General features: G+C 36.2%; 1 protein-coding gene across 1 annotated transcript in view; it reads right to left on the reverse strand.

Annotated features, from left to right (window-relative positions):
• LOC135205526 (uncharacterized) overlaps positions 1–24217 on the reverse strand; it is a 41644-nt gene that overhangs the window by 7080 nt on the left and 10347 nt on the right. The window contains 6 exon segments of the mRNA XM_064236274.1: positions 498–2119; positions 2121–2383; positions 9689–9842; positions 12972–13196; positions 15601–15715; positions 17841–18061. Of these exon segments, the coding sequence (XP_064092344.1) occupies positions 498–2119; positions 2121–2383; positions 9689–9842; positions 12972–13196; positions 15601–15715; positions 17841–18061 (2600 nt within the window).

A 24217-nucleotide genomic window follows, 5' to 3' on the forward strand; every position in this document is an offset into this window, starting at 1 on the left:
GAACAATCTTTCATTCCCAGTTTGCTTGATTGTATGCACTATATCATTTATTGGGCTAAGTATTCCTCTATGATCTTCAGTTCCTTGATGCTTCTACTCATTAACCATGCAATTTACATCATTTTTCAAAAACCAGATCAGAGTAATTTCACCACTGTTAAACTGAAAAGGAAGGTGTAGAGCTGAACAAAACTTAGTAAGCTTTAAATAATGGGAATTAAAGTTTAAAAGGCCCATTCTTGAAATCTGGGCAAAACTAAGAAAATTAGGTTCCAGATAAATTCGTAACCAACCAACATGTATCACAACATGAGTTACAAGAGGATACAAGAATTTAGAATAAAGGAAAAAATTAATATTGTCACAGGTTGATAGAAGTTTCTGAACTTTTAGTGAATAATGAATGTAGTAAAAAAAAAAAAAGTAGCATTTGGCATTCCAAGCTCTTTCTCTCCAGCTTACAACCCTCCCTGATAAAAACGACACAGCTTACTTACCGCTCAGGTAGTATACGAATTGGTGCAGGTGGTGCAACTGACTCACTCTCCATTACTTCAAGCTCTTTAGCTTCTTTCATCAGGTTGCTCTTCCTCAATAGCAGTTCTTGTTTTAATTTTTGAATTGCCTGAAGATTAAGAAGAACCCTCGACTCCCACTGATAGTTTACTTCAAATTGTGTGTCACTAGTGGTCACTTCTGCCGCACTTGACACTTCTGTGGATAATGGTGACTCAGACAATTCAATTTCAGATGTCTGTAGCCTTGAGGGTGTATAAAGAGCTTCTGGGCTTGAAACACTGGTTTCTGGTTCGTGTTCAACATCATGGGTAGGTAATGGAGTATTTACTATGGTAATATACGGGCTTGAACTACTATTAGTACTTTCAATAATATATGGAGATGAGGTAATAGAAGTACGCTCAATATCATTCATAGGAATCTTAGGTGCACTGTGATTTACACTAGGAATGTTTGGTAACAAACTACAATGTGTTACTATTCCTGGAGATCTGGTTAACTTAGTTGGAATCTGATCAATGTCAGGATAAAGAGGCGAGGATGGCACCTCAGAAGAGCCTGAATTTGTCAAATGCACTAATGAACTAAAATCAGTGTCTTCATCACTTGTACACAATGACTGCAGTAACGTTTGTAATGTACTGACAGTAAGCCCTGAACCTTCAACAGAAGAAGCTGATATTTGCATAAGTTCATCTTCTCTTAAACCAAGCAACTTCCTTACATAGTGATGCAGCAATTCTCGTTTTCTCAACTCAAATTTATCTCTTTTTCTTAGAGGCCTTCGTCCACTACCTTCCCCTGATCCCATCTCCTGCATGTAAGTAACTGGTGTTACAGTGTCAGGAAGTCTTCCACATTCTCTTCCATCAAGAAGCCTTTGAATATCTTGTCGTTTCTGTTGAATCCTTTCTAAATTATGATTGTAAGCCTCTTCGAATCTTGGTGGTGGAATGCATGAAGGAAGACTGAAATATTCGGTACTAGTACTTTGACCTGATGAATGCAGATGGTCAGGATATTTTCTTGCCGATTCTGCATGATGAACTATCGTCTGTCTGAAACGTCTGTCTGGGGGTACTTCAGTAAACTCACCACTATTGCTGTCACTGCTAAAATGAATTTTGACATTAATGTCACTTGAACTTCCAGGCAACAATGTTCCCTCTGAAGAAGGTTGACTGGATAAAGTGTCGGATTCTGGAATCTCTCTCCTCCTATACTCAAACTTTTCTGGCATCAAATGTGCGGGCACAGTTTCCTTAAAATGAATATCATTAGCCTGATCATGTCCAAATTCTTTAGGTAACTTCTTGTGATCTACAGAAGGTAATCTGTGATCCAAATGTGGGATTCTGTGTGATGATGGAAGTCTGTGATCCACAGGTGGTACTCTATGATCCACAGGTGGTACTCTCTGATCCATAGGTGGTACTCTCTGATCCATAGGTGGTATTCTATGATCCATAGCTGGTCCTCTACGATCCACAGGCATTACAGTGGAAGAAGAAGGATGCCTCTGAACATGATCCTGTTCTAAAACAGTTCCTCCACCGGCTGCTTTACCATCTGACTCAACAGGCATTATATCTTCAGGCATTTGGTTCTGCCTGTGATGAAACACTACTCTCACTCCTAATTCCTTGAGACACTACTGTTTTATCATGCACTGCAATTCCTGAGTCATCAGTAGGTCTACCATTCCCTTGTACTCCTTTCTCTCTTGGGGAGCTATGAAGGTCATTAAGAACATTATTTACTATAAGCCTATGTTTTCTAATTTCATCCTGTAATTCTCTTGGACCCTGTTGATTGCTGCTATGTACTTCTGATCTGTCATGAAGCCCCGAATCATCTGAAGTTTCTGGAAAAAAAAAAAAAAAACTTATGAGTACTAATACTACACTCTTCTTATTTTGTCGTGATTTGATAAAAAGCTAATCAATTACTATTCTGTATGGATCAACAGCACAACTTTTACCTACATAAAATCTTGTCCCCCTGTTATTACTAAATTATTTCCAGTTTGTTCTACAAACAGGCTGAACTGTAAAGTATTTCCTTGTCATCATTTCACTGTCATAACCCTGATCAACCTCCACTCACATTGGATGCAAAATCAAATACAGCCAAGCTACAACTACAATGTTTCCACAATGAGTTCCAACACACAATACCTAGCAGACAATTTTTGGGGAGAGATTTGGTATGGGAGAGGCTTTGACCTATGATACAAAATCTGAAATTTTGGTTTTAAAATGTTCCAACAGTTTAACATGGTTAAATGGATGTTATAGGTTTGTAACAAAAAAGTATACATTTGTTCCATCACAAACATATTACTTTAACATAGGTTAATCGTGTGTTGTGAGCAAATCTAGACAGATCACTCTACTTGTATCTTTATATATAAAAGGCAATTTCTCTGTTTGTCTGCTCGCTATGCACACCCAGACTATGAAAGCTAGGGCCACCAAATTTTTACTGTAGACTTCCCTCCCCCCAAAAGAAGATTTCAGTCAAAATCCAAACTTCGAGGGCCTTTTCTAATGGGGCCTTAACCCCTCTTTTTCATACCCCCTCATATTTTACAACTTTCGGAGTTGACAGCAACTTCTTTGACTCGGAAGAATAACTTATTAACTACGGATTTTTCAAACCTTCTTTGGCTTGATAGGATCCCAAGTGATTATTTATTCTGAAAGTGATTGCATACTCCGCAATGTAGGGGTTCTCATCATGGACGGCATGTCCCTTTATATCCCAGGCAATGCCGGTACATCAGCTAGTTACAAATATAAGAAGGGTCAGAGAGGCTAAGGTTTGCGTCTATGTTCCCTTAAATCCAATCATTAACAAAATCATCTAGGTCTTCTGACTGGTTAATGGTTCCCAGTGATTACCAGACTTTTCGAACCACTCATGATCGATGTCTCTTATTTCTAATCTTCATTTTACATTTTCATTCCTTGTTAAATAAACTGATTTTTCACTGTTCTCAGTGTTAAACTTAAGTACACACAAAGGTATCCATTGACTGACTGACCTAATTAAATGACTGATGAGATCTAAGCAGTCAAATCAAGCACTGGGGCACTTTCAGCCAATTCAGCGCTTAGGAGGGAGTTGGAGTGGATGGACAGCAAAACTGAAGACGGGAAGCCATAAAGTAGTGAAAGGCTAAAAAGAAGGTGCAGCTAGAGGCCAGAAGGATGCTGCAAACACATTCAGTAATGCCTATAGTGTACCATGTGAAGTATATTGACATCACTATTCCCTTTAAGAAGGTTTTCAGTAAAAAAAATCTGCTTAGTTTTGCATACAGCACAGGCAGTTACAGCATTTTAATGGACAGGAGGTAGTTTTAGAAGTTTCTGTAAATATGTACTTTCTTTACAATTTCTATTCAGAAATGCAGAGCTCTTAAGTCTCTTCAATTTTAAATTTTGTATCAATTTTCTAACTGGTTTTTCCTCACTGCTGGAAGACTTAAGTGTTTGTGTCTAATCAGCAAGAGCTGTAAGCTGGTAGTTACTCTCTTGGTTACTGTACTTGTATCTTTAGATCTGAATATTTCATTTTTATCTTAGCTTTATCAATCTTGTAGCTAGTTTATGAACATACTTGTAAGAGATTTTTCTTCTATGCATGATCAATTCATACTGCTTTTTCTTATTTTTACAAAAATTATAATTTATTATAAAATAAGGTTTTATATATACTTGTTTAGGCCCTTCCTGTCAGTGTAAGGGATGGAGGGAGGGCTCTGATCATTTAATTACTTGGTGGTAAGTATATGTAAAACCTTATTATAAAAATATCATTTTTATATAAGCAACTTATCAAGTAATTACATAGCTGAATCTCACATTGAAGGAGGTGGGATGCATGGACATACATACCTACTCTAAAACATTAAGCATCATAATGAAATGAGAATAGAAAGAGAGTGCTAGCAATGGTGAAATGCTTGTTGGTTCCTTACCTGGTAAGAGAGCTGGTGCAAGAAAATACTGCCTCTGGTTAGCACTCATCTCAACCTGTAGCAGAATGTGGTATAGCTGAGGAGCGCCTACTTTCTGATGGCTCAATACCATAACACAGAATAACTAGAGTAAACAAAGTAGTCACCTAACCCAAAATTAAAGTCACTTCCCAACCTTTAAAAAATAAAATTCTGGTGGGCACTGCAAGTACATAGTAACTCCAGGCTCCCCTAAGACTCAACACCGTTATTTCAAGGCAAAGAGGAAAGGATGGAAGGGATACTTCCTATACTCCCTCTCCCAACACCATTCCAGCAACTGCAACGGATCTAAGGTACTGCCATTTTTTTTAAGTAGTTTTGACTTTGAGCACGTAATGAGATAAAAACACAGACGTGCACTGACAGTAAGTAGGTTAAATCATAGATAATAGAGGAAAGCGACAAGTTATGTTTGAAAGCAAGCAAAGTGGCCACTGCCCTAACTTCTTGTGCTTTAACTTTCACCAAGGGTAATACCTCTTCTTTAATCTGAGAGTGGGCCTCCAAGATAAAATCTCTCAGAAAATATGCTAAGGGAATTTTTTGAAAGTGGTGATGACAAATTTTTTTACAGAGCACCAAAGATTATTTAATGGACCATGAATCTTTTACGTTCTATGTAAATAGTATCTTAGTGCCAGTACCATTCAAAAGAGTCCTCTTTTTCTCATCACGACCTAGAATAAGCAGTTGGTGGTGCGCCCAAGTCTACTTCATCTTCCTCATCCAACAAAATCAGGAACAAATGTGCTGGGGTTGGGGAGTCGAAGGTGTTTTCATAATTAAACCTAAAATATTATCCAACTGGTGCTGAACAGCCACCAAAGAAGGGTCCACTGCAGAAGGCAATGGGTGTTCAGGCACTAACGTAATGAGCGCTCGGGCAGCAATGGACGCTCATGTGCCAATGGGTGCTTTGAACACCAATGGGTGCTTTTCCAGATGATATATGCTTGGGAAGCTGGGCACTCAAGGAGCAGCAGGGAGACTGGGCACCAAAGGAAGCTAAGGCACTACTGAATGTTCTGGAGCCGATGAGAGCACATGAACAGAACACTTGGATGCCAATGGGCACTCAGGCACCTTCCTAACCCTTAATGGACAGATACCATCACATGAGTAACGATAACAGGTTTTGGGGGGTGGATGGATTCACTCCTGGCAAGCATCAACATTACTCACCACACAATATGGCTAGTCTCTCCATTACTTCTATGGGCTATAAATGACTCTTGGCAACTGAACTCTCAGGTCCCTTTAGCCAAATGGGCATCTCATGAGGTTAGTCATGTTCTGGACTTCAAGAGAGAATGTCATGTTCTTTTTTTTCATGACCTTTTTTTTATTTGCTCGTAAATACACCCAGGGGTTGCTGCTGGTTGTAGTTCTTATCTTTTATGATAGTATGTCAGCTACAACTGTACTTTTGCAAATAAAAGTGCAAAAAATATTACAAAAACATGTATGCCTCAAAAAATCCTATGAAATATTTTACAACAAGAATATGCCTCAGAAATTTTGTTACCAATTTTCAGTTCTCTTCTATCTGTTATGATATCGAGTGAGTCGTAATTATAATTTTAAAAATTTTAAAAAATAAAATAAATAAATTATGAGAAAACTAATATAACTTGGTAAAATTTATGATTGCCTTGTAAGAGGCCCCACAAAGGGTTGTAAATACTCATTGTTTTTCAACTTCTTGTGGAAGATAGGGAGAATTTTTTTAAATTTTTTTCTTACACCATGTACATTTGCTTGTTTTCCTCATTCCACTACTGTATTTTTTGTTAAATTGGCTGGCCACAAAGTCTGCCCGTTCTGGGTTGATGTATGTCTTTTTTAGCCTGGCTCTTAAGGGTTAAGACTCAGTAGAGCATTTCTGAGAGGAGGGATGCTTAATAGGCGAATGCTATCTCTCTAATTCTGGATTCTCCTGGTATAAACGTTTGGGACTGTCCCAGAAACCGCATGACGGTCGCTCATTTTAGGGAAATTAAGGTTCTCTGAACCTTCTAGGAAGGGAACTGCAGATAATGGGATCAAGTCCTTTGCTCGCCTTTTCAGTGGAAGAGATTTGTCAGCAAAGCACCACTGGCACCTGGGGCTTGAATTTCCTGATCTAGACCAGCTAGATGAAAGACAACCCACTTCCGTAAAGCTGCCTTTCCAACAGCACTCTGTCATAACCTGGAAACATCAACAAGCCTGCCCATGGGCAGACCCCATCAACCTCCCTTACGCTACTGGTATGACTCCTCCCAAGTTTAGGGGAGTATGCCAGGGACCTTTGCCTAGGAGAATTGGTGGGATGGGCAGCCAATTCCTCCGCTGGCATTTCACCAACACTCTTATTACCCACTTTTTCCATAAGGACCTTAACTGAAGAGCCTAACTGCTCCATGGCATTCATCATCAAACTAAATTTCTGGTTATCTCTTGACTCAAGGCTAGCTATGGGGTTGAGATCAGGATTAAAGGAGCTGAGGTGAGTTGAACTGTAACATGCTGTGTAATGGGAATGGGTGAAACAGATAAAGGTTCAGAAATAAGACATTAATATCAACAAACTTAGCAAGATCCTGACTAGCTAATGTCTTTTTATGACTAACTCTAAAAGCTGCTTTCCTTTTTGTCTCTTTCTAATTTAGCTAAATGGCTCTCAGTCTTTTCCTCATTTTACTATCCCAAAGCTCACACTCCTGACAAGTCAATTCGGGAGAACAAATTTGACCCCTAAAATTAGTGCATAAAGTATGCCGATCGCAACAGGTTTTAATTAACCTAGTATTGCAGCCCTTGCTGTAATACCTAACACTCTGTGAGCGAGTCAGACATTGCCAGTCAGTCTGGTGCCAATAAAGCCTAAAAGTCTAAGTTTAGGAATTACTGTTCAAAATCGGTTATTATGGTCTATAAAAACCTGACGCTGTTTAATTGTTCCAAATTGGCCACCAAAGTGCATGAATACTTCAGCAATTCCTCCAAATATGATCAAATGAGAAGTAAAAATATTCAAAATTCAGCTGCTGCTAATAACTGACATACAGCCGTCAGCAAGCAGAAACAAATTAAAGCTCTATGCTCAGTTGGTTCCATTCTTACCCCAAAAGCGGGCAGAGTTAGACATGAATTTCAAAATTTTAGCTGTCAACAAAGTTGAAACTATAGCTATGTAATTTCTTGGTAAGTTGTTTATTATATATATATTATATATATATATATATAGTATATATATAAAAATATATATATATAATATTATATATAATATAATATATATGAATTTTATATAATATATATTATATATATATTTTTTTAAGTCAGATAAGGACTGTTTTCACAAATGTCTATACTATAAAGACTGAACATGATGAAGCCTTTGCTAGGGTCTTTTTAGGCTCATTACTGATTTGTTGCCAGATGTTTCCAAGACAGATGCTGCTTATAGTGGGAGTTTCTTATTATCACTGCAGCAAAGAGCTGGTTATCATTTTGAACCTGTCAAGCATTCCTTCAGAAGCTTTGGGACTTGCAGGAAAAGTTTCCCAATTCAGTTATGTACTATTTTCTTTAAACCTACAACCAGTTTTTTGCTCGTTCCTGGTGATTTGGTATATCCTGATGTACCCCCAACAAGACTCCTCCAATGGCTTCACACCTACAATCAACCTTTTATCTTTCTCCTGGTGCCACCCATACTCCTTTGGTTATTAATAGCAATACTGTCCTTCCTTCCTAGCTGCAGAGGTTATCATGTTCAGCAGCATGTATGTTCATACTACACTTGCATACTAATGTTTGTCTACTCCACCACTACATGATCATCACCAGTTTTATCACACAAACTTTATCTTCTAAGCTTGTGTCTCTTGTTGTGTGTGTGAATGCTAATGTCGCACATCACCCAGTCGTACATCCATTAACCCTTAATGATGGGGTAAAACATCAATATGCAGCACCTGTGGCCGGCAAAACTTTGAAGTCAGCAATTAAAAAAAAAATAATGCCTCAATGGAAAGTAGATGATATGCAAATGCACATGGTGTAAGAAAAAATTTTCCCTGCCTTCCACGAGAAGTTGAAAACAACTACAAACTATTTACAAGCCCTTGTGGGGCCTCTTTTACAAGACAATCGTAAATTTTAAGATCTTATACATGGTTTTTCTAGCACATAAATTTATTTTATTTTGTAAATTAATAATTATAGCTCACACAATATCAAAATGGATAAGAAATAAAATTAGTAACAAATTCTAACAGTACATTTGTTGTAAAATATTTACATAAATTTACCGAGAACGAAGATGCAATAACTTTCTGGATTTATACAAGTTTTTTCTAATATTCCTGCGCAAAATTACATTTATAACTGACATACTATCATGAAAGGTAAGAACTAAAACCAACAGCAACCCCTTGGTATATCTATGAGCAAATTCATAAAAAGACGTCTTGTGAGAGACAGACAGGCACTAAATCATCCCTTGATGATGTAGTGCTTCATCTAACTATCCCATGAGCCACCCAGTAGATTTTAGCCAATCTAAAAGTTGCCATTTGTGAATTTATGGGCTATAAAATTAATGGCACTTCTTTCCTGCCTGATTCCCCCAAAATTGATGGCACGTAATACTGTTACTCACCATGAGTCATTCCGTCCATTAAGGGTTAATTTTTCCATTTGCTGCCGTTCCCAAGTTACTGTGTCTATCCCACTTAGAGAAGTTTTCACTGTCTTATCTTCACTTGCCTTCTGCCTCAAGTACCTCAGCCCTTGGTGTGTTCAGCCTTTTACTTCTCATCTTTGTCTCCAATTTTGTGCTCTTATCCCCTGTCTCCTACCTCAAGCCTGATTCCAACATATAGCCTTAAGTGCCAGCCAAGATTTTTTAACCTTAAGTGCCAGCTAAGATTTTTCAAGTACAACTCAAGATTTCTTGTCAGCCTCAAGATTTTCCTCACACCTAACCTTTATCCAACAGGGCTCATTGGTCTAGTGCTGCTGGAAGTTCTGAGATCTCATTGATTTTCTGGCCATCAATCCTTTTCACCAATATAGCTACTCTGGTTATCATCATTATTTTAAAAATTGTAAGCTATTGTTGAAACAAACATGAAAAACATGTGACAGCTTCCTTACCTTTCAAGTCAGATCCATCTTGTGTTGTGCTGACTCCTACTTCATCTTCTCTTCCCCCAGGCAACTTCTCATTCAAAATTTTTTCTACAGCCATTTCCAATGCCTTTTGCTGGGAGAGCCTAGCCTTTTTTCTGGCATCCTCTGTCTCAATAATCTGTTTTGAAAAAAACTATCCATAAGTTTAAGGGGGGGTTTCTCTTTATTATAATTTAATATTAGAGAGCAAGGGGATTCCTTCATACAAACTTGATGATTTCTTATGAAAAATATTTTTATCAGCCTGTAAGGATAAAATGCTGGATTAACACAGCCTGGAAATGGCTTTAGGTTAGTCTGGAAATAGGTTTTGGTATTCACATACAGTATAACTTCAAAGATCCAGAGTTTTTGAAGATCCTAACCTGATCTAGTTCCTATATAATACTTTTACTATCTAACTAATGTTGCTCCTTTCTCAAAAATGTCACAAATGTCACAGTAAAAACACAAATGTCACAGTAAAAACACCTAATCTAATTTTCAAAACTGAAACAATAATACTATATTAATAAGAATGAAATATCTTGAATTCCTATTACATATCTCTCTTATGAGCCCGAAGAGAAAATAAGGCGTGGTTTACACGCAAGCACAGCAACTAACTTGTGAATATTGAAAATAGAAGTATTTGGTCATTAATGTTTTGGTAAGTCTTTAGCAAATTACATACTCTATTTTTAGCAGTATCCTTTCATAAATCTCCTGAGTATATTTTTGATAGATGACTGGAATTACGAAAAAAATGTTCATAGAAATTTTATAATAAATATGGTGTACATTCAAATAATGTACAGGCAGTCCCCAGTTATCGGCAGGGGTTCCATTCCCGGGGGTGTGCCATGAGCAAAAACCGCCATTAACTGGAACTCGGTGATTTATGGGGCCATAATGGTGCTGATAACTGGTTATTGGCACCATAAGCACTCTTATGGCACCATAAGGTGCCTTATGGCGCCATTAACCGGAACTTGTCCTGTTATGGTGCCATAAATTGCCGATTTTATGGCGCTAGACAAGCCCCATAAAACCGGATTCCAAATAACTGAGCCCATCGATAACCGGGGACTGCCTGTATACACTTTGTCATCCAAATGTGGCCTGGTAGGCACGCATATGTTATAATGCTTTCTTCCATTTCTCCTTGTCCTTTTCTAGTTTCAGACATTGCTCCTGCATTTACCCAACATTTTACTATCCTACACATACTTCGTTTCTTCAGCTGTGGCTTCAACTTGCAGCTTAATTTTAGCTATGAACTTCTTGACTTGTCTATTCCTCCAATATAGTGAAAAGGGTGTGAACACTGTCATAATTCACTAATGTAAGTTAAAGCTGAGCATGAACCCTAATGTGCTTATAACTGCCAATAATCTAAATATATGGTAGCAAACAGTGTTACCTACAGTCATGCTGGTTATAGCAAACATAAATAATAGCTGCATAGCTGTTTCTTGATTGGGTAGTGTTTTTTGTAGTTAATAATTACTTTAAAGATAAGTACAGTAGTACACAGCTTCTCAATGTTCTTGAATAGGCAAATACATTGACAGCTTCTCAAATTTCTTGAATGCACTAATACACTAACTTATAGACCTACATAAAATTTGGTATGCCCAGATTCTGTCATAAATGAAACTTACAAAAATGGCATGGATACAGAGGTCACATTTTGGATAAAAATATTTAAGGTTCTCTTGATGCACAAGATCAGATATGAAAGCTTATGTGGTACTTATAAAAAAACTTTGTAACTATTTCCTATCTAAGGAAGTAAGTTTTTGGTGTCATAAACAAAATGGAGATTCACTTAAAAATTCAAGAGCAATTATGTTACCATCAGCATATGAAAAGTTATGCAATAAAAGCATGAAAATAACAAAATAAAACTGGTAGTAGTACAGTAATCTATGGCAATCCTGAAATGTTCCAAAAATGACATTTTTATGATAAAATAAAATTTTACATAAACGTACTTACCAAATAGTAATTACGTAGCTAACAGTTTCTAGTATTATCACCTAAATTCTAAATTTGTAGTAGAGATTCTTTTGTTTTGCCTATAGGTATGACTTCTCCCTGGTGCAGGGGAGTATGCCAGGGACCTTTGCCTAGGGGAATCAGCAGGACGGACAACCAGCTCCTCCACTTGAACTTCACTCACTTCATTTTTGCGCTCCAAAAGCACCTTCACTGACTGATGTAACTGAGACACTGTTAAACAATAATTCGAATTTACTTCGAATTGACTCTCCAAAGCGGCAAAGTTTCTTGGGTCAAGAACCTGGGAGCTGGGACCAGGATTAGGAGGAATAGTAGAAGGGCTGGGAATGGGAAACATAACAGACAGAGACAATCGGAACTTCAACTACCCTACCTGATTCCCGACTAGCAATCAATCTGATTTGCTTAATATTAGCCTTCCTCTGAAACAATAACACTAATTTAGATAGATGAGAATTTAAAGTCTTCTCCATTGCTTGATATCCAATCCTTTTCATTCCATACAAGTCTTACCTACAATTTTGCCCTCTACAGTTAACACAAATTGTATGAGTGTCATATTTAGCAGATGTTCATCTAGTCCTGCAGCCTTTGCTGAAATAAAAAGCACTAGATATGGTAGTGTTGGACATTGCCGGTTAAAGTAATTGTCAAAATAAATAGTGTTAAATTTGTCAATTCTGATTAAATTTCTAAGGATTACCACAACCCCTATGTAAATGCCGAATGGCTCCAAAAACTTCATGAAAGTGGGCAGGACTATTACCTATTGCCAAAACAAAAGAATCGTTACCACGACTTTCAAAATTCAGCTGCCGATACTAGAAAATAACTTTTAGCTATGCAATTTCTTGGTAAGTTATATATGTAAAACTTTGGGAAACTCTTGAGTATCAAAATACCATAGGTGGATGTGCTAAACTACCACATCACCTGATTTTTTTCTTTTACAAGCAGATCAGTGTTAAATATTAGTGCTTAACATCTGAATATGCTATGATGAATCATCTATAATTATAGAAATTACACAAGTATTCAGTAATTACTTGCAAACCTGGATATTTAAAATATCTAAGATCAGGAACACTTAAAAGGAAGAGATGACAATTCAAAAGTCCACAAAGATAGTGATGAAAACAGTTTGCACCCAAAAATGGAAATAAAAATTAATTTAAGGATGATTTGTGTAACCAAAAACATTCACTGAACTAGAACTATACAACAATTGCCCTTTGGAACTTACACTTTGATCATCTCCTTTCAAAAATCCTGATAGATAATGGTCCCGGTGTGCTTGATCAAGCTGTTCCAACATACTACGATACTTCTGGTGCAGGCGTTCTTTGTACAGAGCAGTTTTTCCCCTCTTTTCCCTTTCCTTTTTAGTGACCTCCTTTTTGTTCGTTTCAGCTTCCTTTGCAGCTCTCAATGCATTTTCTTCCATCTCAGCTAATTGGTGTGCACTGGGCTATAAAAGAATTTTATAATTTATCACAAAGCCTTAACAGATTGCAAAAGAAACTAAGACAAAAGCCTACTGTAATTTCTTCATATGTACACAACTTTAAAAAAAATTTAAAACATAAATGAAGAGTTGTAACTAAAAATACCAATTGTTCACAACTAAATATATATACTATAAATATATATATATATATATATATTATATATATATATATAATATATATATATATATAATATAATCATATATCTATATATATATATATATATATATATTATATTAATATAATAATATATATATATATCATATATAATATATAATTATATATATATATCATATATTTTAGAAAATATTTCTTCTATACAAACCATTTACACCACCAGATCCATATCAACAAATATATCAGTGACAGTACTGGACGAGACCAATGATGACCACAAAAGGGTTGTGCATACAATGCCAGTTCAACAAAAACAACACTGAACTTATTATCACTCAAGATACAAAGTACACTAAAAAAAATTCTTAGATCATGATCTTCAAGGTTTGGGACTGTACTTGTATAAAATGAACCTCCCAGACATGACACCTTCCCTTCCTCCAGGATGAGAGTTTGACATACCAGCAAGCCCTACATCTGCCAGAGCTTCGGCCACTATGCTGGTAACTAATTAATGACTGATCAGTACAAAGCATGTAAACCTGTTTTACAAGAATGGTATGAAAATGCAAAATGTTATGAAAGCTAGATGAAGGATTCTCATATTTCAAATGACTGCTCGCATATTATGAATGATTTTTCACCATTGAAGAGCAACTTGAAACACAAGCTTAGCCCCAGCTGCTTTTGGGATAATGGTCAATACTGCTTGGGCCTAATAGTACCATGCGTAAAACCACAAACCAAAGAATCTAGATCAGATTGTGAACAACCTGAACTGCTGTACAGAAAACAACCAAGTATGCACAGAGCAGTAGAACTTGAGAACTAAGACCGGTATACATACTCTGAGATTGCTGGGCACCAGCCAAGCATTAGAGCATGTAGTGTACAAGCACAGGTAGTGTACACATGCCCGGGCCTCTCAGAACTAAGTGCACTAAGTTTGAGGATAGACAATGCATTAGCATGCAAAGCATAAAAACACAGGCACTATACAAACACTTGCATAATAGTACATGAAGAATTACAAGGGGATACTTGTAAATGAACACAGATGTAGTTATGACTAAATAACCACTTCTGAAGCTTGGTCCCCAAAGGGAGCAAGACTGGTTTTCCTCCAACAGGAGAAGGAGCACACTTGAAATATTCTGGAAGATCACCAAGGAGAGATTCTTAACCAATCACTTCACAACCATTCATCAGCAGAGACTGGAGGAGATGAATAAATGACAAGAGGATAAAAACTCAAGACGGGAGCATAGACGAAGGCAGGCACCATGTTATCTACTCACACCTTGATATGTTCCATTAAGCTCATTGCTGCAACTGTGAAGACCTGTGAGACGACAGCCAAAGATGCTGACACCATCTACAGAACAGAATCAACAGGCTGTTACATGAACACAAACAACCAAGACAGAAGAAGCGCTACTACTGCACACATGTGCACAAACACCATCCCAGTGTTGTACAAGGAATGCAGGAATACCTACAAGTTGGAAATCTCTCTAGAACTGACCACTTAAAAAAGTTGGAGGTGAAGGCCTCAAACCTGCAGGAGACTGAGTGGATACCCAGATACAAGAATGCTTGCAACTGGATTCAGTGTATCTAATGCTACACACAGGGACATTTAATGCAATTTGTAAAGTATGCAATGAGATGACTGAAAAACAACCTTTGAACTCACCTTGTTCAAAGTGTTTCAGTGAATGTATTACATCTGCAATTTCTAAGCATATAAACTCATAAACTGAGAAATTACTAATTGTATATCTAACATAAAATACCAAACTAAAAAAGTATTTTGTATTTTTCCTAACATACACCCTACACTTCATAAACGTAAATGGAGTATTCTTTGCATCTCTATGATTGGCTGCCTAGACTTGTCACTCCAATAAGTTCACCACAATGCACCAAACATTTGAAAATACTTCATCCGAACTCAATATACAATGCTATCTTTCATACCGATTCAAATCAAGTACTACTGTATGAAAAATACTTTTTAATGTTATTATAATTTCAATAAAAGTTTTCATCCCACACTAACATTTTTCTTCAAAAAGCATTTTATGATCAGGTAAGCATACACTGCAACTATCAGATGTAAAAAAAAGTTAAAATTACAGTATACCAAAAGTTAATATTATACCACAATCATATGGAAGGAAATATTTAAAATGCATTCCTATACTATACATGAATCAACAAAGAGAACTATAAAAAAAAATCCCTTACTTTTGTAGACTTTAACTCTTTTTCGATAACAATATTCTTGGGCACATAACTGGTAGTGGTGAGTGTACCATGTTCATACATCTGAACTTTAGGTACTGGTTTAGGCACAGGTTCTCTGAAAGACAGGAAATTAAACTATAAACAAAAGAATTTTGCTTGTTCAGAAGACCACCGTCATACAAGATTTAAGGACTAATGTGAGTCACATATTCCAATTTGTGAGATGTAAAACACATTTTGCAAAGAACCTCCTTTATCTATTTTTTTAGCTAATAGGTTATACGTTTGCTAATATTATGAACTAATGTTAAAAAACAAGTTTCTAATGTTAATGGTTGCAGAGGGCATGTGTGAAAATCAATGAAGAAATGACAGAATATCAAGAGATAAGAAAGAGGAGTGAGGGCAGGGATGTTTCTTGTCACCAGACCTTTTCTCTTTATTTGGAGAAACGATAATGAGGGATATAAGAGATTGTGAAGGTATATAAGGATTGGAGGATAAGATAAGATACACAGATGACACGGTAGTAGTAGCAGACTCAGAGAAGTTGCAAGTACTGATGGATAAAGTAAAGCAGGAAAGTGAAAAGGATGCAAGATGCAAGGTAGAAGTTAAGAAAAAAACAGGATTAGCAAAGAAAACATTCAATGGTATGAAACACTTACCAATAATCAAAAACTATCAATCAGAACAAGAAAGAATTTGATGAAATCCTATTATTTGGTCAACATTATTATATGGTGTTGAGTTGGACTTTGTCTGGAGGATTGGTGAAGAGGCTGGAAGCAATGGAAATGTGGTTGTGGAAGAGAATGATGAAGGTACCTTGGACAGGTAGATTGGCAAATGAGGCAGTACTGATTATGGTTGGGAATATAGCCAACTTATGCAAGCGGTGTGCAAAAGGCAATATAAGTTCTTTGGCCACACAATGAGGAGAGTAGGTAAGGAGAATCTGGCATTGACTGGAATGATAGAGGGTAGGAGAGGGAGGGGAAGACCAAGAGAGAAATACGTAGGTGTTGTGGTCAGACTGACAAATGGAAGAATGACAACTGCAGTGCAACTGATACAAGCAACAAGTGACAGACAGGAGAGGAGATCCATGGTTGCCAACATCCTAGAGGATATGGCACAGCGGTAAGGTAAGGTAATGTATAGTAACAATTCCTAGCTACATTTTAGAACATATGGAGATTAGTGACATCCTATGGTTTTTATACTTACAAGTAATTCTACATGAAAACAATACAGAATTTCCAAATCCATTACAACTGGCTGTACAGCCTGTTGTTATTATACAAAGCAATTAAACTAATCATGATGCAATCACACAACAGCAATAAGTAATAATAATGTCCTTTTACTACCAGTTAATAAACTAACAGAACTTGTTTAAAAAAGAAGTCTTTAACCACTTTATTCGATAAACTCACTACTCAACTGGACATATTCTTAAATGACAAATCTTTTTCAAGGTTAAACACATCACACACTATCTGTCTGTCTGTCTGTCACTTCTTGTAAATGATGCTGATCAGATGATTACTATAAGTCCCAAAGCAATTTCATAATGAGGGATATTTTCCTTCAGGTTTGTCTCAAGAGAAGCAACTGAGTTCACTCATTTATATTCATACTTTGCAGACTTGGGCCCAGAGAGTATCATCATAAACATTTTAAAGATAGTTTTCCCCTGTAACGGTTTAGGCATGCAATGAATTCCCTCCACTCTCCTGTCTTGTGTACATTCTGCCAGAACTCATATCAGGTATAGGAATTTATGTCCATTTTTCTAAACAATCTTAACCTTTGAAATGTCAGTTCAAGGGCTCCGGTCTCTTTGCCATTTTCTCATTTGCAAAACCTTCCCAACAAACTTTTGCCATTAATTTTAACACTAGTTGCACCATTCCAAAATCCCCAGATTATAAAATATATCATTCAATTCTTGTAAACGACATTACACATAATTTAATATCTCACACTAATGTAAATTATACTCTAAATACTTTTATTTCTATAATACAGCGTGATCTTCATTTTCTTTTTTAATTATTCCCCACTTGTAGTAATGGCTACAACCATAACCCCTTTGCATGTGGTCAAACTTTTTTTCCTTCCTAAGCAAGTAACTAACAATAGGGATATGACCCCTCTTCTTAAAGAAAATATACATGCATACAAAAATCCTTCATTTTCCTTAGATGAAAAACATATGTACTAAATTTTCTTACTTTTGCTTGACAAAAGCCTTTGGTATCGGAAGTTGTGCAACGCGGCTTGCTCTTAACCTCTCCTTTCTAATGGCGGACTCCCTCAGCTGATTGATTCGATTCTTATCTCTGTCCTTTTCAGCAATGAATTCTCTCTCTGCTCTAGCTGCTTCATGTCCACGTTTGGCTGCTTTCTCTCTGTTGATCGCCATGTTTTCAGCCAGCAGCTCTGCAGCATCAGGCTGAATATAAAAATATCAAACATTAACATCCTTCAGTGTATGTAATCAATTTCTGAAGCAGACTAACTGAACCATTTATTTCAATCTAATGGATGTGTGAATTCCAAAAAAAAATTCTTTAAAATTTTGTAAAATTGAGAAATTGCAACTAGTGCTCCGATATTCCATCAAAAACGAAAGAAATTTTCACTTCTATTTTCCTATACAATAATCAAGTATCACCTGCAAATCTATTCCTTCAGCCATACTAACTTGACCAAACATAATGTTGACATAAACTAGTACTTATTAATATCAACATTTCTCTGAAAATGGAATTAGGTGAATCAACATTCATGTACAGAGCAAACAATATGTACTCTACTTCTACTCACAAAATAAGTCCTTTCCACTAACAAATTTTTGCTTTTAGTTGCTGCATCATTCACTACCTACTATGACATACTAACCATTTCTATGAATGAATGCGGTAGCCAAGACTATATCAGGTAAGCCTAAAGTAATACACCGCAACTAAAAAATTACTTGTTATCCATCATGAAATAAATTCTTTCAGTGTAAGCATAAAAGTAAACATTTTACTAAAATAAGAAATGGTATTTTCATGATAAAATCAAGTTTCATACATACTTACTACCAAGTAATTACATAGCTATACTTTTCCATTTGTGTGGTAGCTTAAATATAAAAATCATGGAAGCGCTTCTATTGTTTTTGTGTAGGTAACAACCCTGCCCACTACTGAGGAACAATAGGAACAACAAAGAGAAGAACTCGCTTCTTTTTGCCTTTATGTCCATGAGAGAGGAGGGAGGGAGGGCTCCAATCTGTAATTACTTGTTAAGTATAAAGAAACTTAATTTTACCATGAAAATACCACTTTTATAGAAGTAACTTACCAAGTAATTACATAGCTGAATCCCACATTGACAGGATGTGGGATACATGGACATATTCTACTCCAAAACATTCAATTATGAAAATGAATTTGAAATAGACAATTTGCTAGCATTAATACAATGCTTGTTTCCTTACCTAGTAAGAGCTACTATAGGTAATTACTGCCTCTAGTCAGTGCTCATCTTGACCTGTAGTGACGTAGCAGAATAGCCACAAGTTGCCTCTTAATATAAGTGGGAGCTTTGGAGCAAACGACAATTCCGATTTGAAATCCTACTTCAAGGTGAAGAGGATTAAAGGAATGCTTCCTACGCTTCCTCTCCCAAAACCATGCCAGTCACTGTCAATGGACCCAAGGTACAGTGATACCCTAAACTTAGGCGAGGTTAGATTTCAGACCCCCTCGAGCAAGGGAAAGTTTCAGGTAAGTTTGGCACAGTCTCTAAAAATGCTAATAAATGCTTGCTTCTAGAGTTTGAACACTTTGTGTCACTAAGTAAACTTCATAAGTCAGTCACAACTAAGGTACACAATTCAATAAAATAAAGAAAACATGTATGCACATTACATACTTAATGTTTGCAGAGGGTGAGGGTAGAATACAATCTATCTAAAATCATAAAGTAGTGTGAGGGCTAACTATGAAAGAGAAAAGGAGAGAGAAATGCATACGTCATACGAGGTAAAACTCTGGAGGGGTATCATCTTTAAAAAGTGCAAATGCAAATAGGATCACATCTTCTGAAAGTACATTAACTGTATGTGCCTGTAATTACGTAACATAGTACATACAGATTGTACCAGCACTTTCTTCCGAGGTTAAGAAAGTAATTTTTACAGAACGACAACTCTTTTATGTCTGATATATTTTACTAGTTGATGATCATGGAGGTCTTGTATACTGTGACAAACACTGTGAATTACATACTGCTTTTGTATTATTTTCAAAAATATAAATAACATACACATAATCTCCATACTGATTTTACACTTAACCCTTAAACGCCGATTGGACGTATTATATGTCGACATAAATTGTCTGTTGGGTGCCGATTGGACGTATGGTACGTCGATATAAAATTTTTTTTTTTTAAATTCGCGGAAAAATACTTATAGGCCTACCAGGCGAAAACTTTTGAATCACGCGCCTTGGGGGATGCTGGGAGCTCACGAATCAAGGCATTGTTTTGTTTACAATCGTTACCCAGGCGTGCAAGCGTGAATTTATTTCTTCTCGCACTAAAAAACATCAGCGACACATCTCAGAAATTATTTCGTCACTTTGACATAATTTTTGCACCATTTTATATTAGTCGTTACATGGAGTATTATATATGAAAATGAGCATAATTTCATGTAGAATACAACTAAAAACCACTCATGGTTGTAGCTTTCATCAGTTTTGAAATATTTTCATATAAATAATGATAAGTGCCAAAATTTCAACCTTCGGTCAACTTTGACTACCGAAATGGTCGAAAAACGCAATTGTAAGCTAAAACTCTTATATTCTAGTAATATTCAATCATTTACCTTTATTTTGCAACAAATTGGAAATCTCTAGCACACTATTTCGATTTATGGTGAATTTATGAAAAAAACTTTTTTCTTACATCAGCGCGGTAACTCTTCCGAAAAAAATCATAATTTTTTTTGTCCGATTGTCGTAATGTTTGCACCATTTTAAATTAACCGTTACATAAAGTTTTATATATGGAAATGTGCGCAATTTCATGTAGAATACAACAATAAACAATCCATGGTTGCAGCTTTTATCAGTTTTGAAATATTTTCATATAAATAACGATAAGTGCCAAAATTTCAACCTTCGGTCAACTTTAACTCACCGAAATGGTCGAAAAACGGAATTTTAAGCTAAAACTCTTACATTCTAGTAATATTCAATCTTTTACCTTTATTTTGCAACATATTGGAAGTCTCTAGCACAATATTTTGATTTATGGTGAATTTATGAAAAAAAACATTTTCCTTACGTTGGTGCGGTAACTCTTCCAAAAAAAATCAGAAATTTTTTCGTCCAATTGTCGTAATGTTTGAACCATTTTAAATTAGCCTTTACATAAAGTTTTATATATGGAAATGTGCGCAATTTCATGTAGAATACAACAATAAACAATCCATGGTTGTAGCTTTTATCAGTTTTGAAATATTTTCATATAAATAACGATAAGTGCCAAATTTCAACCTTCAGTCAACTTTGACTCGACCGAAATGGTCAAAAAACTGAATTTTAAGCTAAAACTCTTACATTCTAATAATATTCAATAATTTACCTTTATTTGCAACAAATTGGAAGTCTCTAGCACAATATTTCGATTTATGGTGAATTTATGAAAAAAAAGCATTTTCCTTACGTCCACGCGGTAACTCTTCCGAAAAAAATCAGACATTTTTTCAGCCAATTTTCGTAATGTTTGCACCATTTTAAATTAGCCGTTACATAAAGTTTTATATATGAAAATGTGCGCAATTTTATGTAGAATACAACAAAAAATAACTGAAGGTTGTAGCTTTTCTCATTTTTAAAATATTTGCATATAAATCACGATAAATAGAAAAAAAACCACGTTCGGTCAACTTTGACTCACCGAAATGGTCAAAAACCACAATTGTAAGCTAAACCTCTTACAGTCTAGTGATATTCAGTCATTTATCTTCATTTTGAAATAAATTGGAAGTCTCTAGCACAATATTTAGATTTATGGTGAATTTTAAAAAAAAGCTTTCCTTCCCTCCGCGCGCGGATTCTCCACCGCAAATCTCCGAAATGTGTATGTCGCATTCTCGTAACACTTGCTCCGTTTCATAGAGTTTTATATATGGAAATGTGTGCAATTCCATGTAGAATACAACAATAAATAATTGAAGGTTGTAGCTTTTCTCATTTTTGAAATATTTGCATATAAAAAAAAATATAAAAAGAAATTCGACATTCAGTCAACTTTAACTCGTCTGAAGTGGTCAAAAACTGCAATTGTGAGCTAAAACTCTTACAGTATAGTAATATTCAATCATTTATCTTAATTTTGAAACAAATCGGAAGTCTCTAGAACAATATTTCGATTTATGGTGAATTTTTGAAAAAAACATTTTTTTACGTACGAGCATTACGAATTCATGCATCATTTTGTGATAATATTTTCTCTGTGTTGCTTTGATCGTTTTACAATGTGTTATATACAAAAATGATCGCAATTTTGTGGACAATACAACAACAAAAAATTAACTCGTTAGCTTTAACCGTTTTGCTCACAGCGCGATTTGAATACAATTATATATGAAATTTTGTTTTCGCGCTATCATATATCGCATTATTTATATATGATAATATTTTTTTTCATTTCTGATGGTTGCATACTAAACTTCATGCAATGACAAAAAAAGGAGTCAAAAATAAACTTTTAATCTTGAAAACTAAGCACACTGTGATTTTTTTAAACAAATTTTTTTCCGCTTCGGCGCTCACTCCGAGACCACCCTGGCATACGGGAGACGATTTTTATTATACCACTTCGGTGTTAAAGGGTTAAAAGCATGAAAACTTAAACTAATTGTAGTAAACTAGTACGTACAACAGAAATTAAACAAAGTTTCTACAGGGATATCATCTCTGAAAAGTGCAGTAACTTTGTGAACAGGTATCGCATCTTGTAAAAGTACGTAGGTATGTGTACTAACTATAGGTGCTGTAATTACCTTTGCATCATATTTATGCATGTAAAAAAATAAAAATACATTTTTAATAAGGATTTTATACAGAAAAGCTTTAAACCTTAAAAATTTACATAATAAATTAAACATAAACACTTTTGCAGGGTTTTGCTGCTTCAGGAGGATTTGCAAATGTTCGCACTATTGTAAAGAACTCGTGTATGATAAGTAGTTAGGTTCCAATGAAAAGTTTGCGCTATTGTGAATTCACGCAAATTGAATTGCGTAAGTTCGGGGTATTACTGTACTGCAGTTTTTCAATACTGCTTCTATCACTTTTAAGCACAAATGTGTCACGAATAAGGAGTTACACTTCCAGTAAGCAGACTGGAGAACTGCAGAGGGACATATGTTTGAAAGCATACGAGGTGGTGACCGGTCTAATGTTGTGTGCTGTCTCCTTAAAGGTAAGCAGGATATCCTCCTGGATCTGCAAATGAGACTCGGTAATACTAAAATCCCTAAGAAAAAAACAACAATTCCTTTTTAGATATGGGTTGAGAATGATTCTTGTCAGAGCACCAGAGATTGCTTGGAAGGGCCTCTGATTTTCTCAGTTCTGTCAAGAGTGAAAGTACAGACTGCGTATCCCTGAGCGAATCCTATCAGCTTGTCTACACCCTGAAGTTCAGTAACTCACTGGGCAGTCACCAAAGCTTCTAGAAACAGTCTTCCTAGTTGAATTCTTGAGACATGGAATGGAGAGGCTCAAAAGAGGGGCCCGTTAACCATTTGAGTACTACATCCAGATTCCAAGATAAGGGGTCAACTCTCTTCTGCTTGGAAGTCTTGAAGGATTTAATCAGATCGCTAAGATCTTGGTTAAAGGAAAGATCTAGGTCTCTGTGTTTAAAAACCAAACTCAGCACTGATCTATGCCCTTTGATGGTGGAAGAAGAGGCCCTTGGCAGTCCTCAGGTAGAGGAGGAAGTCCCCTATCCAAGCTAAAGAGTTTTTAACAGACAAGATGTTATGTCAGCTACACCATCGTCAGAAGACTGCCTACTGAGACTGGTAGACTTGGCAAGATTGACACCTGTATCTTGCAATAGCCTTCATTCTGATGAGTCTTGGACAGTCTGAAGCCTTTCAGAACTACAGCGAACAGTTCTTGATGGAATCTTCAGAAGAGAGGATGTTCGAGTAGATGTGAATCTTGAGGAAGCAGTCTGGGAATGTCCATTAAAAGACTCAGGAGGTCCGGAAACCACTCCTTGCGAGGAAAACGGAGCTCAAAGGGCATTGTTACATTGTGATGGGATTGAAACTTGTTGAGCACTTCCCTTAGTATGTTGAACAACAGGAATACACATAGATCTGGATTTGACCAATTTACAAGCATGGCGTCTCTCGCCCATGCCAGAGGGTCCAGGACTGGAGAACATGAGTGGAAGGCAATGATTTCTTGATGTGGTGAATAGATCCAATGTTGGTCTGCCCCACAGCTTGCAAATGTTGTTGCAGTCCATGTCCAGGGTCCATTTTGTGAAGAAGACCTGTTTGTGACGACTCAGTTCGTCCTAA

Source organism: Macrobrachium nipponense, chromosome 24 (genome assembly GCF_015104395.2).
Source record: "Macrobrachium nipponense isolate FS-2020 chromosome 24, ASM1510439v2, whole genome shotgun sequence".
NCBI lineage: Eukaryota > Metazoa > Arthropoda > Malacostraca > Decapoda > Palaemonidae > Macrobrachium > Macrobrachium nipponense.